Below are 15,000 nucleotides of genomic sequence, written 5' to 3'. Positions count from 1 at the left end.
CCAGCTGCCGTGGAAACAAGAGCCACATTTTCATGGTTAGAACAAAAAAAAAAGAACCACAGAAGAAGAAAACTGGCGGGTAACATACCTTACGCTAACGTAAGGTAGTTACATTATGTTATGATATGACATGATACAATATGATACAATAAGATATGATGTGATGCAATACGATACGATACGATACAATACGATGAGGTAATGTACGATAATAATATGCTATGATACTGTACAGACTCATATAATCTTTATGGCTCTACCTCTGTCTCTCTCAGTATGAGTCGGTGGTGACTGCAGGGAACGAGGCCATCGTTCATCACATGGAAGTGTTTGAGTGTTCTGCAGAGATGCACAGTGTTCCTCAGTACAGCGGCTCGTGTGACGACAAGATGAAACCCAGCAAGCTCAACTCCTGCCGACATGTCCTGGCTGCCTGGGCTATGGGTGCTGAGGTACGGCGAGAAAAACACAACTGATCACCCAATTTAAACCCACAATCAGCCAATCAGCCTCACCAGCCAATCAGCAAATCAATCAGTCAGCGACTTCAGCCACTAAAGCCAGCGAACTCAGCTACCAAGCAGCCAGCTGAGCCAGCAAACATGCTGTTAGTCATACAAAGCAAAGAAGACAGCCCACGGTGCAACTTGTCACCATATTTCTCGCCTCTGCTCCCTGGTGCATCACAGCCAGCCCCGCCCCCCTCTGATTGGATTATCTTCCAGCCAATCAAAAACAAGCAGGATGCTGCGAAGACAAGATTAGGTGCGGGAAATATTCAGTCCTCTCTCATCACCTCATAGTAGTGTTGTTTTATTCTCCCCGGCCGGCACCATATCTGAAGGGAAATGTCGCTTTGCAAACAACAGAGAGAGGGAGATAGGGAAGAGTAATTGGGATTGAGAGCCAACGCGAGTCTCCGAAGATTGAACTGTTCTGGCAGGAAAATAAGATTTAAAAACAAATCTTCCGTTATGTATGTATCAGCAGAAGTGGTTTAAGAAGGCTCTGCTCACTGAAACAGGTGGAGGCGATGAACGATGACGATCAAATCCTTGATAACAGTGTGGAGGTTTTGACGCCCGTGGGGGCATTCGTTTCTGCTACAATAAACAGAACAGTTTAGATTCAAACATGAAAGGAAGGAACAGGATGAAAACTCACCACTCAGCCCCCCCCCCCCCCCCCCCCAGGTGGCCCCTGAGCAATCCAGCTCTGCTATTGGCCAAGTATAATTGGGGAGAAAATGGGGGAAATCAGAAAAAAAAATATATTTTGTGTGTGCGTGTGCGTGTGCGTGCGCGCGCTGCGCGTGTCTGTGTGTGTGTGTGTGTGTGCGTGTCTGCGCAGGCATTTTACTATCCTCCCGATGCAGGACTGCCTTTGGGTGGACCGGGTTCTTCGAGGTTCCTTCGTTTGGAGGTCCATTACCACAACCCTCTGATTTTGTCCGGTACACACACACACACGCACGCACGCACACGCACACACACACACACGCGACACACACCTCCCTACCTCTTCCCAGGAGCCCCGAGCCTATCTTCCTCAGAGCACTGTCTAATTAAAATACTACAGTCAGATACACACGTTTGATCTTGCCTGTATACCTCGGCTCGTCCTCACTATTGACTTTAGTTGTCATCATCATTCATCTAATAATAATAATAATAATTCATTTATTTTATATAGCGCTTTTCAAAACCCAAAGACGCTTAACAGTAAAGCACTCCATCACTATCTCTCTACCTGTGCTTTTTCCAAACCGCACCCAAATACGCATAGAACATAGATTATCTCTTTTGACCGAACTACACCCGGTAGCTGCTAGCTAGTTCCTACAAAAGAAGATAGTTCCTACATGAAACTGCTCACAGCAAAGTCTGTGCATTATCTTGAGTAACCGGGTCATGATTTCTGGAAAGAGACGTTGCTGTTGAGTTTTTCAAATGTATTGTTTTGGCGTTTCGACCACCACAAGCCGAGTGTCATCCAGTTCCATTGTATTGGAGAGAAGGTAGAAACTCTGCTGCCGATATCTACAAAACTCAGGCAACTAACACAAAACGATATAGATGGATAAATAGCACTACAGGTGAGAGGGAATATATGTATTTTGGATTTTAGGGTGAGCTGTCCCTTTAATGTTGCTTAATATTCTCCTCTCCAGGCCGGCGTGACTCGTCAGGCATACGCTTGTATTACACGTCCAGTCTGAGGCGCTACGATGCGGGGATCATGGAGCTGGGCCTGGTCTACACACCTGTCATGGCCGTCCCACCCAAACAACACAGCTTCCACCTTACTGGGTACTGCACCTCCAAGTGTACCCAGACTGTATGTATACTATATCACTACATTGTTTCTTCTATGGGGGGGGGGGGGGTCTGTGTGATATATATTTGTGTCTGTGTCCCCACATGTTTGTTCAAGCTTCAGCCGCTGGAGAGGAGAGTAGAAATGGCATTTTGGAAATTGGACCCCGAGGCTGAAAAAGTTGACAAACCCCTGTACTGGTGCAGCCAAATTATTATATACACCCAAATGCACACACGCTATACCTGCATGTGCATTTATAGGTCAATATTAAAACAGGTATCAAGTATAATCACTATGCAAAATGGAATTCCTGCAAATCAGAGTTATTTGAATTATTTTTGTTGCAGTATTCAAACTGCGAATGGACCTGAGACCCAGTGTAAGTCCAAATAGTTTAAGAAACACTGCATATTCCATACAGTGACTTACTTTATGAAAACCCTGTGATGATCATGTACAGTACATGTATGTATGAAAAAGATACCATGTTCTTAATTGTTTCCCTTGTCTTCACTAAGCTCGCCTAGGTAGGTTTAGGTTAGGTAGGTTTAGGTTAGGTAGGCCTGCTATGTCTTGCTATGTCAACATGCTATCTTGTGGCTTGTGCTTCCTTGCGTTTTATTTTGTCTGTACACTTTATTGCATCATTTTGTTTTGTGGGTACTGATTAGTTACAGTAGATCGAGGTAGGCTTGACTCTATAAAGTCCTGCTTTTGTGATTAGTTATACAAATAAACCTCACTTGACATTTATAGACTGATAAAATGTATGTGTGTAGTAATAATAATAATATCTGTATATATATATATATATAATGTATACACATATAATCTATACATATTATACATAATATACATATTATATATATATATATATATATATATATATATATATATATATATATATATATATATATATATAATGTATACACATATATATATAATCTATACATATTATACATATTATACATATTATATATATATATATATAATGTATACATATATATTATATATACATTATATATTATACATTATACATATTATATATAATTTCTTTCTTTCTTTCTTTCTGTCTTTCCTTCTTTCTTCATTCATGTATTTATTTATCTGACTTCCCTCACTCTCCCTCCAGGCCTTGCCTCCAGGAGGAGTGAACATCTTTGCGTCCCAGCTGCACACGCACCTGGCCGGGCGCGGGGTGAGGACGGTGCTGGTGCGTGGCGGCAGGGAGCTGGAGGTGGTGCAGGAAGACCAGCACTTCAGTACACACTACCAGGTGACTGACAGCACGTCACGCGCCTTGTGCGTCCGATGTAACATGCCCCCCCAGTAGGCTACCGTTGTGTGTATTATGGAATGTGTCGCTGGTAGACCGTTAAACTGGCACTGTGGGGTCATGCAGGGGTCAAGTGATGCTCTGGGTCAGGATGCACAGGTCGGGTAGGTGGTCCTTAAAGGTACAGGACGACAACCCCATCTTTATTTACCACAATGCACCAATGTATGCACATACACACACACACACACACACAGAGGATTAGAGGCGCCGTGGAATTTGTCCTCGGCATCTTTCCCATCCTGGCTCGTCCTTCCTCCATGGTTCAGGCCAGGAGCAGTGGGCAGCTGCAGTGAAGCACACGGGGACCAACGTCTTCCAACCACCGCTGGTCAGACAACAATCTTCTTGCATGTTTTTAGTGGGGGTCCATATGGCGGTCCATTGGGTGATGATAGATTATATCATGGTCGGTCGGTGGTGACCATCATAAATCGCTGTACTATAAATTGACCTTTTAGAGTCCATCATGTCTTGTTTTTTGAGTGAAATGGTCTTTTTTAAATAAAAAATTCTGATTTTCTATTTGCTTATTAGGCTCTTAACATGACTCAACTACTGATATGCTTTTTTTCTCAGATTAGTCTCCATTTTTTTAAAAAGTTCTGAGTCATTTAACACTTTTTTTTCATTTTTTTTTGCCGGGGACGACAATCTTTCTCCAAGCTGCCTCCTCTAACAAGAAGACATACACTGTAGAAGGCATTTGAACGTGAGACGTGGAGAGATCAGGAAAGGTGGAACGACTGCTGGCCCTCGCGGGCTGCAAACAGCAGCTTCTGGCGCATGATCTCTATGCTGGAGTAGTCGGGCAGCTTCAGGTAGTTGACGCAGGTCATGACTGAGGGCAGGAAGTCATCTGGCTTCTCAGTCGACTCAAACGTCTTCCTCACGATGGTCAGAGGAGGATTCAGGCTCCGGAAACCTCCGACGGGCAGTCTGGGGCTTCCTGTGACAAACTGCAGGAAGAGTCTCTGCTGCTCGCCATCGAAGCTGCTCAGCACCTCAAACAGGAAGTGGACCGCGCGGCTGTCGTGTGTGTAGCCGTGGTCCGGTCGGCAGCACTCCATCAGCGTCTTGACGTCCCACGTCTCTGATTTACTGCCACACAGCAGCTGGTCCAGCTCCTCTGGATAGAAATACTGCAGGTGATGCAGGGGGAAGACCGACTCAAACCCTTCCCTGAACGACTCAAACTGCATGTACACTCCTTCATTTAGAGTCCAGTACACCACCAACCTGAGGTACTCCTCCAGGTTGTAGATTGTGACCGGGACATCTTTGCCACCCTTTTTCAGCTCAATGTTGGCAAACCCTGGTAAGGTGAAGTCCAAACCCAGGTCCTCCACTGAGCAGCCGTTCATGTGCAGGCTCTTCAGCGCCTGCTGCAATGTTTCCCTCGTCTGTGATCGGTCCTGCTCCAGCCTCTTCTTCTGGTGGACAATGTCCTCCAGGTGATGGATGGACTTGGCCACGCCAGGGTCGATGTTGACCAGGTCATGGGAGCTGATGGACGCCTCCAGCTGTAGCATCCACTTGTAAAATGGCAGGCCCAGGGGCAGGTCCAGCAGCCTGAAATCCTTAATGGCTTTTGCCATTAGCTTTCCTAAGAAACTGAACTTCTTTTTCACTTTGGCGATGTGTGCTGATTTGGTTGTCCTGCCGAAGGGAACAGCAAACAGTCCGCTGGAGCTGAACATGTACTTAGTTCCCTCTTGGCTTCCTTTAGGGTTGGCCAGGGTGACCTCTTCACCCCTCCACAGCCCAAGGTCGGCCCGCTGGAGCTCCTGGGACACCAGAGCGTAGAACTCCAGAGTGGGGCCCAGACCTGTGCCCACCTCATTCTCATACTCGATCTCCAGCAGGGCCCTGCAGTTGCCGAGCTCATGCATCACAGACTCGGCCTGTTTTAGCAGCTCCTCGCGGTTTATCGTCCTCTTCTTCCTGTCAAGACGGGGTGCAACTCTGCTCTCCTGGGAATCTGACTTGAGGATGATTTCCGGGTTGGTGTAGAGTAGGCGCTGCATGGCTCTGTCACGATCAAAGGCGGTTACGTAGAAGAGCATCTGCCGTGTGTCAAAGGGGAAGAAGAATGGGCAGGTCTTTCCGAGCTCAATGAGCCACGTGGGGATTTTCCCTGTCCTGATGACCAGCGGGTCTTGCAGCTGACGGTTGGCTTTGGCCGTCAGCTTGCTGTTGATGAACTCACTGGTGGGGATGATCTCCTTACACACAGCATTTTCATACAAGTAGAACCAGTATCTACTGATGGAGTGCAGGACCCTCAGCAGCAGGGTGACCTCTAAAGAGGGGTCGTCAAAGGTGATGGTCTCTGGTGGCTCCGAAATGAGGTATGTCTCGAGAGGATTGGTAATGATGGGACACACGCCATCATGCCACAGCTCATCCTGTTTCTTGGTGTTGCGAGGTGAGGTTTTGGTGGTGGGGGCGCTCTGTGCTGCCCCCTGCCATTGTTTCACATTAGTGCAATCTGGGTCTCTCTCCAGCTGACTCTGTGCCTGAGAGTCCCTTCTCCCATTGCCACTGGGGAAGTCGTGCACTTTGACGGGGAACTGCTCCATTTGGCTCAGGCAGATGTTCATCTTGTGCACCAACCCCAGGAGAGACCCGTTCTCCAACGGCTCCAGGCGATCTGCAGGCTCCATGCCAGGAACCGGACAGCCAAAGAAAACATTGAGGAACCTCTTGAGCCGCACGTCTCGGCTGATTATGTCTCTGTCAGTGTTGGAGGTTAGGTACAGCAGCAGCTGCTTCACCAGCCCACTGTGCTGGATCTCAAATGACGAGAGGTCAGATTCTGAGACAATCCTGGAGATCTCCGCCAGACACTCCACACCACCGTCCACCTGCAGGTTGAGTTGCTGAGTGGCTGTGGAAAGTCTCTGGAGTACATTCAGTGCAGGGTTGCTGATGTCCAACTTTTCGGAGTTGAAGTAACGCCCCACAAACATACTCGCCTGTTCTTTGATCCAGGCCTTGATTTTGTCGCTGTTGTTTGAAATGGAGTCCTTGGGAGGTGCCCTTGCCAGGCCACTCACGCCCGCTGGGTGTGAGTTGGCGTTGCTTGTCTCGGCGCTCACTTTGCCCCAGGCCAAGATGGATTTGAGGTACTGAGTAGCGGTAGGGTGCATGGCCTGATTGTTTACTTCATCATCATCCCTTGGGGAAGAGTACTTGGGTCTTCTGGGCCCTCTTTTAGATAGCTGTTTCCTATTCAGGACATCGCTGAGGTCCAGTGAGTTGTCCATGCTGTGCTGGAAGCTGGGGGAGCCCAGGTCAGGCATAGCATTGGTAGCGGCTGTAGTGCATGCAGTGCTGATGGTGGTATAGCATGCACTGGTAGTACCACTGGTGCATGCGTTAGAGGGACTGGTGACCAGGAAGCTCTCAGACTCTGCCAGGTTCTTCACCCGGTGCATCACACCTTCTCTTCGGAAATAGATGCTGAAGATATCAGGCAGCTTCTGCATGAGGATCTCAGCTATCTGCAGAGAACCGACTATGATATTCGGGTCCTGGCTGGATAGCATGGAGGCAATGTGACTGGACACAGCGTGGTTCCTAAGTGCATCCTTCAGCAGCTCTGCGTCAGCAAAGTAAATTATCCTGAGGATGGCTCTAAGGCACTTGTGTCTAAGAGCAGGTCCAGCTGAGGAGCTGTACACCTCATACAGGACCCCACACAGAGTCTTGATGAAGCACTTTGTCAGCTCTGGGTCCTCCTTCATCAGGTGGGCATGTGCATCTTCCCACCGCACCTCCTGGTGACTCCCTGTATTTGCATTGGCAAGAGGTCCTCTTGCCAAGCTCGGGTTCCTCTTGGGTTTCCTCTGGATGTCGCGTACCCTTCCTGTGTCTTCATTGATCTGCTGCATATAGTTGAAGTCAATGGTGTAGACACGGCCCAGGGTAGACAAGCTGATCTCATCCTCACCATTCTGGTCGGCTGTCTCAATAATGTGGCTGTCAATGCGGTTGTAAGGATGCCAGAGTCCCCGGTCATCTCTCCACTGCCAGATGTCTCCTTCTGTGGTCTGTGCGCTGAACTTCTTCAGCATGACATCCACTGCAAAGATGCCCTCTCTTGGCAGGCATGGCATCAGCTCACATATGAGGGAGGTCAGTTCATAAAGCTCCTGAGGGCTCCGGGGAACCAGCTCCTGGCAGCTACCTTTTGACGCACCGCAGAGGAGGAAGCGCAGAGTCTCTGCTATGTTCTGCTTCATGAGCTGGACTGCCAGGCAGGGGCAGGCAGAGCACATGAGGGAAAACATCTGCAGAACCATAATGGACATGTCTGAGCTGAGCACAGGGGGCATCACCACTAGCAGCTGCTGAATTTTGGTCAACAGGTCGCGTGACGCCACCTCCTGCAGGAGGTTCTCCTCATGCTGAAAGTTGTCCACCAGTCTGACGAAACAGAGACAAGAGCTTTCGGCACATTTTTGATCCAGGTTTGTGAGTCTCGGAGTCAGCAGTGGCAGAGAGTCAGCAACAAAGTGGAACTCATCTGGCGTAATTCTCTGGCAGCAATTGACTGCAATGGCCAAGGCCTTCCTCTGGGCATTGATGCTGAAGAACTCCAGGTAGAGCAGGCAGTCAGCAAGTCCACCAGCGTGCAAAATGGCCTTGCTGTGTCGCCTTGACAACATCTCCAAGGCAGTGAGCGCTTGCTCCGCTACATCAATGAACTGGATCACCTGAAGCTTCTCCAGGAAGACAGGAATGACGTCGATCACCACAGCAGAGGATTGAGGAAGTGCCTCCATCATATATGTGAGAGCTCGAGAGGCATGATTCATAATATCAAAGTTGTGCTCCATCTGTAACAATGTGATCAGAGCGGGTACCACGCTCTTGACAGGGAATCCACCAAGTGTCTCCTCATTCCCCATCTGCAACTCCATCTCCATCTCCATGGCAGCCAGGAGCTGCTGGGACTCGTCACCTACGGCCTGCAGGCCCTGCAGCAGCTGCTGAGCCTTCTTACTGCCGGAGTTTGCCATTTTCTCCTGTCGGCAAGCGTCGCTGTCCCGTGCTTACACAGACCTGAACCCAGCTGACTGATGCTGGCAAAGGAGCCGGTGGTCCTCTGGTGTTCTGGAGCTCCGCTGGAAGCTGGGGAGCTCTGCCGGAGGAGACCCGCTGTGCTTCTTAGTGGACTTCTTCAAACTTGATAGTTTAGCGTGTAATCCTGAAGGCCCAGGTTCTGAGGTTTCGGGAGTTTCTCTGGCTCGAGCAGATTTCTTGCGATTGACTTTGGGATTGCTGATGCCTTCCTTTTGGGCATTGCTGACTCACAGTCAAGTAGTCTACTACTACTACTACTACTAGACACTGTCACGATGACATCATAGACAGTGATTTTATAGACATCCTGACATCATCAGTGATGTCATAGACATTGTGACTCATCAGTGATGGGGTGGGCCAATCAACATCCACCATCCTATGACATCATATATATTGTGACATCATCCGTGATGTCATAGACATTGTGACATCATTAGTGATGTCATAGGCATTGTGATGTCATCAGTGATGTCATAGACATTGTGACATCATTAGTGATGTCATTGTGATGTCATCAGTGATGTCATAAATCAGCAGATATGTGCTCACACAGACTCTTTTTGTTGTGACCAAACATGTCAACTCATGCCATGTCATCCACATCATCAGTGGCTATGACATCACTTGCGATTGTAGAAACACGTGTTAATGTAAATAATTAAAGCTCAATTTGTTTTTAATGGATGATATTTGTTTTCTGTGCTCTTTCTTACAGACAATACGAATTCTACATAAAATGGTGAATGTATTACCTGTAAGTATTAAGTTGATTTGACTAGGGCTTGTATTTGGAAATATCATAGGGCATGAATATCATTTATAATGTAATTTATTAAGGTAAAAGCTTGTGTGCTTTTATTTGTCAGGCCGATTCTGCATTCAGGCAACATTCAGCTAGTCCCCATAATCTTGCATTTTTTCCATTAAATACTCGAACACGCATTGTAAGGTGCTTGAACAGAGTGCAAACAGGGACAGATATGATATATATAATATCTATATAATATGCTTTGTAAGGTGCTTGAACAGAGTGCAAACAGGGACAGATATGATATATATAATATCTATATAATATGCTTTGTAAGGTGCTTGAACAGAGTGCAAACAGGGACAGATATGATATATATAATATCTATATAATATGCTTTGTAAGGTGCTTGAACAGAGTGCAAACAGGGACAGATATGATATATATAATATCTATATAATATGCTTTGTAAGGTGCTTGAACAGAGTGCAAACAGGGACAGATATGATATATATAATATCTATATAATATGCTTTGTAAGGTGCTTGAACAGAGTGCAAACAGGGACAGATATGATATATATAATATCTATATAATATGCTTTGTAAGGTGCTTGAACAGAGTGCAAACAGGGACAGACTGTCAGATCAGGAATTGCCTGGGAGACAGACAGGACAACCCCAGAGCAGATGAGCTGCACACAGTTGCTGTTCTAATTACAGCTGCCTGTAACCTGGAATGATCCCCGGTGTTCTCTGTACAATTCTGTGAGATGTGGTCTGCGTTAACTGCTGGTGTGTGTGTGTGTGTGTGCGTGTGTGCGTGCGTGCATGTGTGTGTATGCATGTGCGTGTGTGTATGTGTGTGCGTGTGCGTGTGCGTGTGTGTGTGTGTGTGTGCGTGTGTGCACACCTGCCTCCACAGGGCGATGTCCTCATAACAAAGTGTACCTATAACACAGAAGATAGGAACAAGCCGACAGTGGTGAGCAGCACAATTATCAACCATTTCCGGCATCGCAGCTAATTTGCTTTGACCACTGGAAACAGGACAACCCTGAGAATCGTCTCTTTTGACTTCCACACATCTCTCCCTCTTCTGCCTTTCTTTCTCTCTTTTTCCTCCCATCTCTCTCTCTCTCTCTCTCTCTCTCTGTGTCTCTCTGTCTGTCTGTCTGTCTGTCTGTCTGTCTCTCTCTCTCTCTGTCTCTCTGTCTCTGTAGGGGGGGTTTGGCATCATGGATGAGATGTGTGTTAACTACATACACTACTACCCTCGTACACAGTTGGAGCTCTGCAAGACCCATGTGGACACGGGGTACCTGCAGAAATACTTCAGCTGCATCAACAGGTGTCACACACACACACACGCGTGCGCGCGCAAACATGCATGCACACATGCACACACGCAGGCGCACATGCATACATGCACGCGCACACAGAGTTCTTGTTTCTGCCTCAATTCTTTGCTCTCTCTCTCTCTCTCTGTATGTAGTTTTAATCTGAAAAAGCAGATGTTGAGTATTTTAAAGTAGGACGTTGCACTCGTGTAACAACACTATTCAAGTCTCTTTTCAATCTGCTCCTCGGTTGGTTCCTCCTCCTGCAGGTTCCAGGGCCGCGAGTCGTGTGTGTGTGCTGAGGTCAGTGTGACGGAGCAGTACTCTCACCTGCAGTGGGACACCTTCACTGGAGAGGTGCTGGACTCCCTCTACAACACCGCCCCCATCGCCATGCACTGCAACCAGTCCACAGCACGCCTGTTTCCTGTGAGTCCACACACACACACACGCATGCACACGTGCACGCACACACACACACATGCATGCACGCACGCACACACTCACGCACTCACGCACACGTGCACGCACACACTCATGCACGCACACTCATGCACGCACGCACACACACACACACACACACACACACACACACATGCATGCACGCACACACATGCATGCACACGTGCGCATGCACGCACACACCCACACACACGCACATAATTGACTGCCAAGCTGCTGCGTAACCCAGTTCAAGAGAAGAAGAAAAAAGAAAGAAAGAGAAAAAAGCTTTTGCCAAAAGGGATATTTGGGCAAGTCGAGCAGACATAAAACAAGAACACGTCAGCAACTCTAAATGTCCTGTTTGTCTTTTAATATTGGTCCGAAATCAAATCAAGCACCTGGTTCTGACCCATATTAAAGAAGGACATATAGAGTGCTGGCTTGTTCTTCTTTTACGATCATTCTTTGGCCGCAGACTGACTAGTAAGGAGGATTTCTGGATCGAGTTGTGCACTTGGCAGAGTTTGGACAGCCTTCACACTTTGAAACATACATTGACTCAGAGACACAAACGATGATTTGATGAAGGAAGAGCTTAATGAATAAATCTACAGTTGAAATTGTTTTTTTGTCAGATCAAAAACCAAATGATCGAACAAAACCGGTTTCCTTGATGAACAACTTTACAGCTTGAGTGCACACCAGAACAATATGACTCAATATAAAACTGATTCCAATATGTTTGATAAAACAATCACAGAGTGATTACATACAGACACAGCAGGTATGGACAAGCCATATAGGACCTGTATGGAGAGACACTGTACATGCATGCATGGGTGGTTCCAAACATGCGCGCTCAAATCTGAATGTGGTCCTGCAGGGAGAGTGGGACCAACAGCCTGTACCGGTGGTCACCTCCGTCCTGCCGAGGCCTCGCTACCCGTGTGAGGGAGGAGGACTGCCCGTCGGCCAGTCCGTTAAGTCCTCCGTGGTCCAGCCTGAGCTGGGGGCCTGACCCCACACAGACACACTCACACCCAGGGAGACGACCGCCAACCTGGGGGAGATTTAGTGGTCAAGCTCTCTTGATCTGTTTTTCTGGTCCAATCTCTGTGCTTGGGGACTGATGATGATGTCGCCTATGTGGTATTCTAATATCTACTGTAATGATATGCATATTTGTGTTATTAGCACACTAAAGTCAATGACACCATTACTCATAGTGTGATTTTAAATGCCGACAGCAAGAGTTGGGATTGGCATTTGAGACAAAAAAACAAAGTATTGTGAAACAATGCTGTTGGCTGGTTGTTGCTAAAATTGCTCACGCATTGTACATTAATTTAAAAGTCAACTTTAGTACTTCTTATTTATTTTCTGTATTGTTACCCATAATGATACTGTTGAATGATATGATACTATTTGCTGGATGACCATGAGTGCATGCAGTTCTATTAATAATGTGAAAACATCTAAACACAAAAGTCAACTTTCATTCATTTTTTTTATTCCTTTTTATTATTTATTACCACTATTTGTAGACATATGAGTCATTCTGTCACTCCTTTGCTGTGTCCTCCGTCTTTACCTGCATAGTTTCTTCATGTGTGGAATAATAAATACTTGTCACAAAAATGAAATCATTTGAAACAGAGATTTATTTATAAATGAATTGCTTTGGAGAGAGAATACATGAAAACTGGCTAAACTTTTTTGACAGATCATCATAATCCTTCCGCTGGTCATGTTTGTTATTTGAACTGGCCGTGGTTTTATTTTAAGACAACAGTATTTCATTCCTTGTCCAAACAAACCATCATTCCTCACAATTCAAAGCAGACATTTTGTTAATGGTCGGCACGAAGGAACTCATCCTCTGCAGGCCATTAACACTTCAGACTCTCACAACTTCCCCTGATTTATTTCATCATGACATTTACAATATTCACATGGTTCTATGGAGGGAAGAAACATTATAGCGACAGTATTAGAAAAACATGACATGACACTCAACATTATGACACAGTACCAGCAGTGATAGTGTTTATAAATCTGTTTCACATTGCGCATATCAATCATTCTACTAGCCTAAGCGACTCCTGAGAAGCATTTAGCTGATTAATGGCGGTTCCAGCAGAATCAATGAATCATTTCGAATTAGCAAATATTTTGTGCGGAACTTGCAGCAACACACATCTGAGAAGTAATTAGTAGCGATACTTACAAATGACTTCTTCTATGCGGACACATTCTTCTTCCATTCAAATGAATGTCTATGTGTGATGAACTTTGGTTTGAATTGGTTAATTGCAGGATTGATGGACTCTTTCATTCATAATGACCAAGTCCTATTCAAAGTCGATCAAGGGTAAACTATATATGGCAGATAAAATAAATGTTGGTGTTATGTGAAATTACATGACATTAAAATGTATTATATTTTATAGACAATTTACATTCTAAATATAAAATACATTTTCAAAATAATAAAAAACTATATTAGAACTTTTATTAAAAGCTTTTATTATTGTTAGATTTAGAGTTGATTGGGCGGAAAAAAGCGTAAACATTAATTTTCAAAGGGACAGACACCTTTCTGACAGAAAGTGCATGCAACTCAAGGTGCGTAACCCTAACCCACCCTAACCTATAGAACGCATTCTCCTTCAGATATCTTGAGGTGAGAGGTCAAGGGACCCATTTGAAAAGGGAAAATTTTTCCCTCACCAAAATTTTGCCTAAATTTTGCGCATTATTTAGCCCCTTCCCAACATGCTAGGTTGACATGGTTGGTCGCCATCGATTCCTTATGTCTTCTAGTTTCATGTGGTTTAAGGTTCATCATGGTAGCTTTAAAATCGAGCCTCTGGAAGACAGTAATATCAGCCGCAGATTTTTATTTTATTTTTTTGTGTCAAATCCAAGGTGGGCCAAAACAAGTTGGCCCGCAGGCGTGACATTGGTCAGCCATGTTCATTGGTTAGCTTGTATTTTAGCATACAGAAATGTCGGCGACACTGATGTAAACACAATCAATAACAAAGCATCTTTAGTTGCGTGTGATGATGCACTACAGACACTGCAAAGAGCTGCACTACTGATAATGTCCTTTTCTGTTCAACATGTTAGGAGGCTGCTTTAAAAAAAGCAGGGTAAGAGAATTTCATTCAAACATTGACCATGTTGTTATAGCCTATTTCTAGTGTATAAAAAATATAAACTGAACAGATAGTTTCATCTGAACACGTTACAACTGTTCTGATCATTCCCATGAAGCACAAGGAACCTCATATGAAAGAAGGAAGAGTAGTCGTTACACCATACCAATATTCTATAGGTCCAGATTTTGGCGCCGGTTCTATTGAAGCCTATGTGAGATGCATGGATGAATGGATGGATGGATTTTTCCTGTGTGCATTTGTTTATTTGATGTTCTCCTAGTAGTTAATTTGACACGCTATGAGCCCTGTAAAGTGTGTCTATAATCATGTTTGATGCTCTTTGGATAACAGCAAATAAACACATTTTACACATGAGGAAAAATCACGTGTTCTTTCATGTGGGAGAGGCATTTCCTCATCAAAGGTCATGCCCGTCCGCATGTCCTCGAGTCCGCATGTCCTCGAGTCCGCATGTCCTCGAGTGCACACCACCCGGGTGGGCTCGTCAAAAGGGCCTTTCTGTGTGGAGTTTGCATGTTCTCCTTCATATAGGAAC

The 15,000-nt window shown here is 45.7% G+C and overlaps 1 protein-coding gene and 1 pseudogene across 2 annotated transcripts in view; one reads left to right on the top strand and one right to left on the bottom strand.

Annotated features, from left to right (window-relative positions):
• Window positions 1–12,298, top strand: part of dbh (dopamine beta-hydroxylase (dopamine beta-monooxygenase)) — a gene marked incomplete at its 3' end in the record, with an annotated part of 67,416 nt that extends 55,118 nt beyond the window's left edge. The window contains exons 15-23 of the mRNA XM_083657338.1: window positions 276–452; window positions 1,351–1,453; window positions 2,171–2,337; window positions 3,452–3,595; window positions 9,465–9,503; window positions 10,422–10,481; window positions 10,720–10,847; window positions 11,106–11,265; window positions 12,164–12,298. Coding sequence (XP_083513464.1) covers window positions 276–452; window positions 1,351–1,453; window positions 2,171–2,337; window positions 3,452–3,595; window positions 9,465–9,503; window positions 10,422–10,481; window positions 10,720–10,847; window positions 11,106–11,265; window positions 12,164–12,298 — 1,113 coding nt within the window. The remainder of the gene's footprint in view (window positions 1–275; window positions 453–1,350; window positions 1,454–2,170; window positions 2,338–3,451; window positions 3,596–9,464; window positions 9,504–10,421; window positions 10,482–10,719; window positions 10,848–11,105; window positions 11,266–12,163) is intronic.
• LOC310795665 (E3 ubiquitin-protein ligase TRIP12 pseudogene) lies at window positions 4,384–8,655 on the bottom strand (annotated as a pseudogene). The gene has a single exon. The product of its transcript is annotated as an E3 ubiquitin-protein ligase TRIP12 pseudogene (transcript).
• Window positions 12,299–15,000: the final 2,702 nt, after the last annotated feature.

Source organism: Poromitra crassiceps, assembly GCF_964638095.1.
Source record: "Poromitra crassiceps genome assembly, chromosome: 21".
NCBI classification, from domain to species: domain Eukaryota; kingdom Metazoa; phylum Chordata; class Actinopteri; order Beryciformes; family Melamphaidae; genus Poromitra; species Poromitra crassiceps.
The sequence above is the reverse complement of the archived record's forward strand: the minus strand, read 5'-3'. Positions and strand labels throughout refer to the sequence as shown.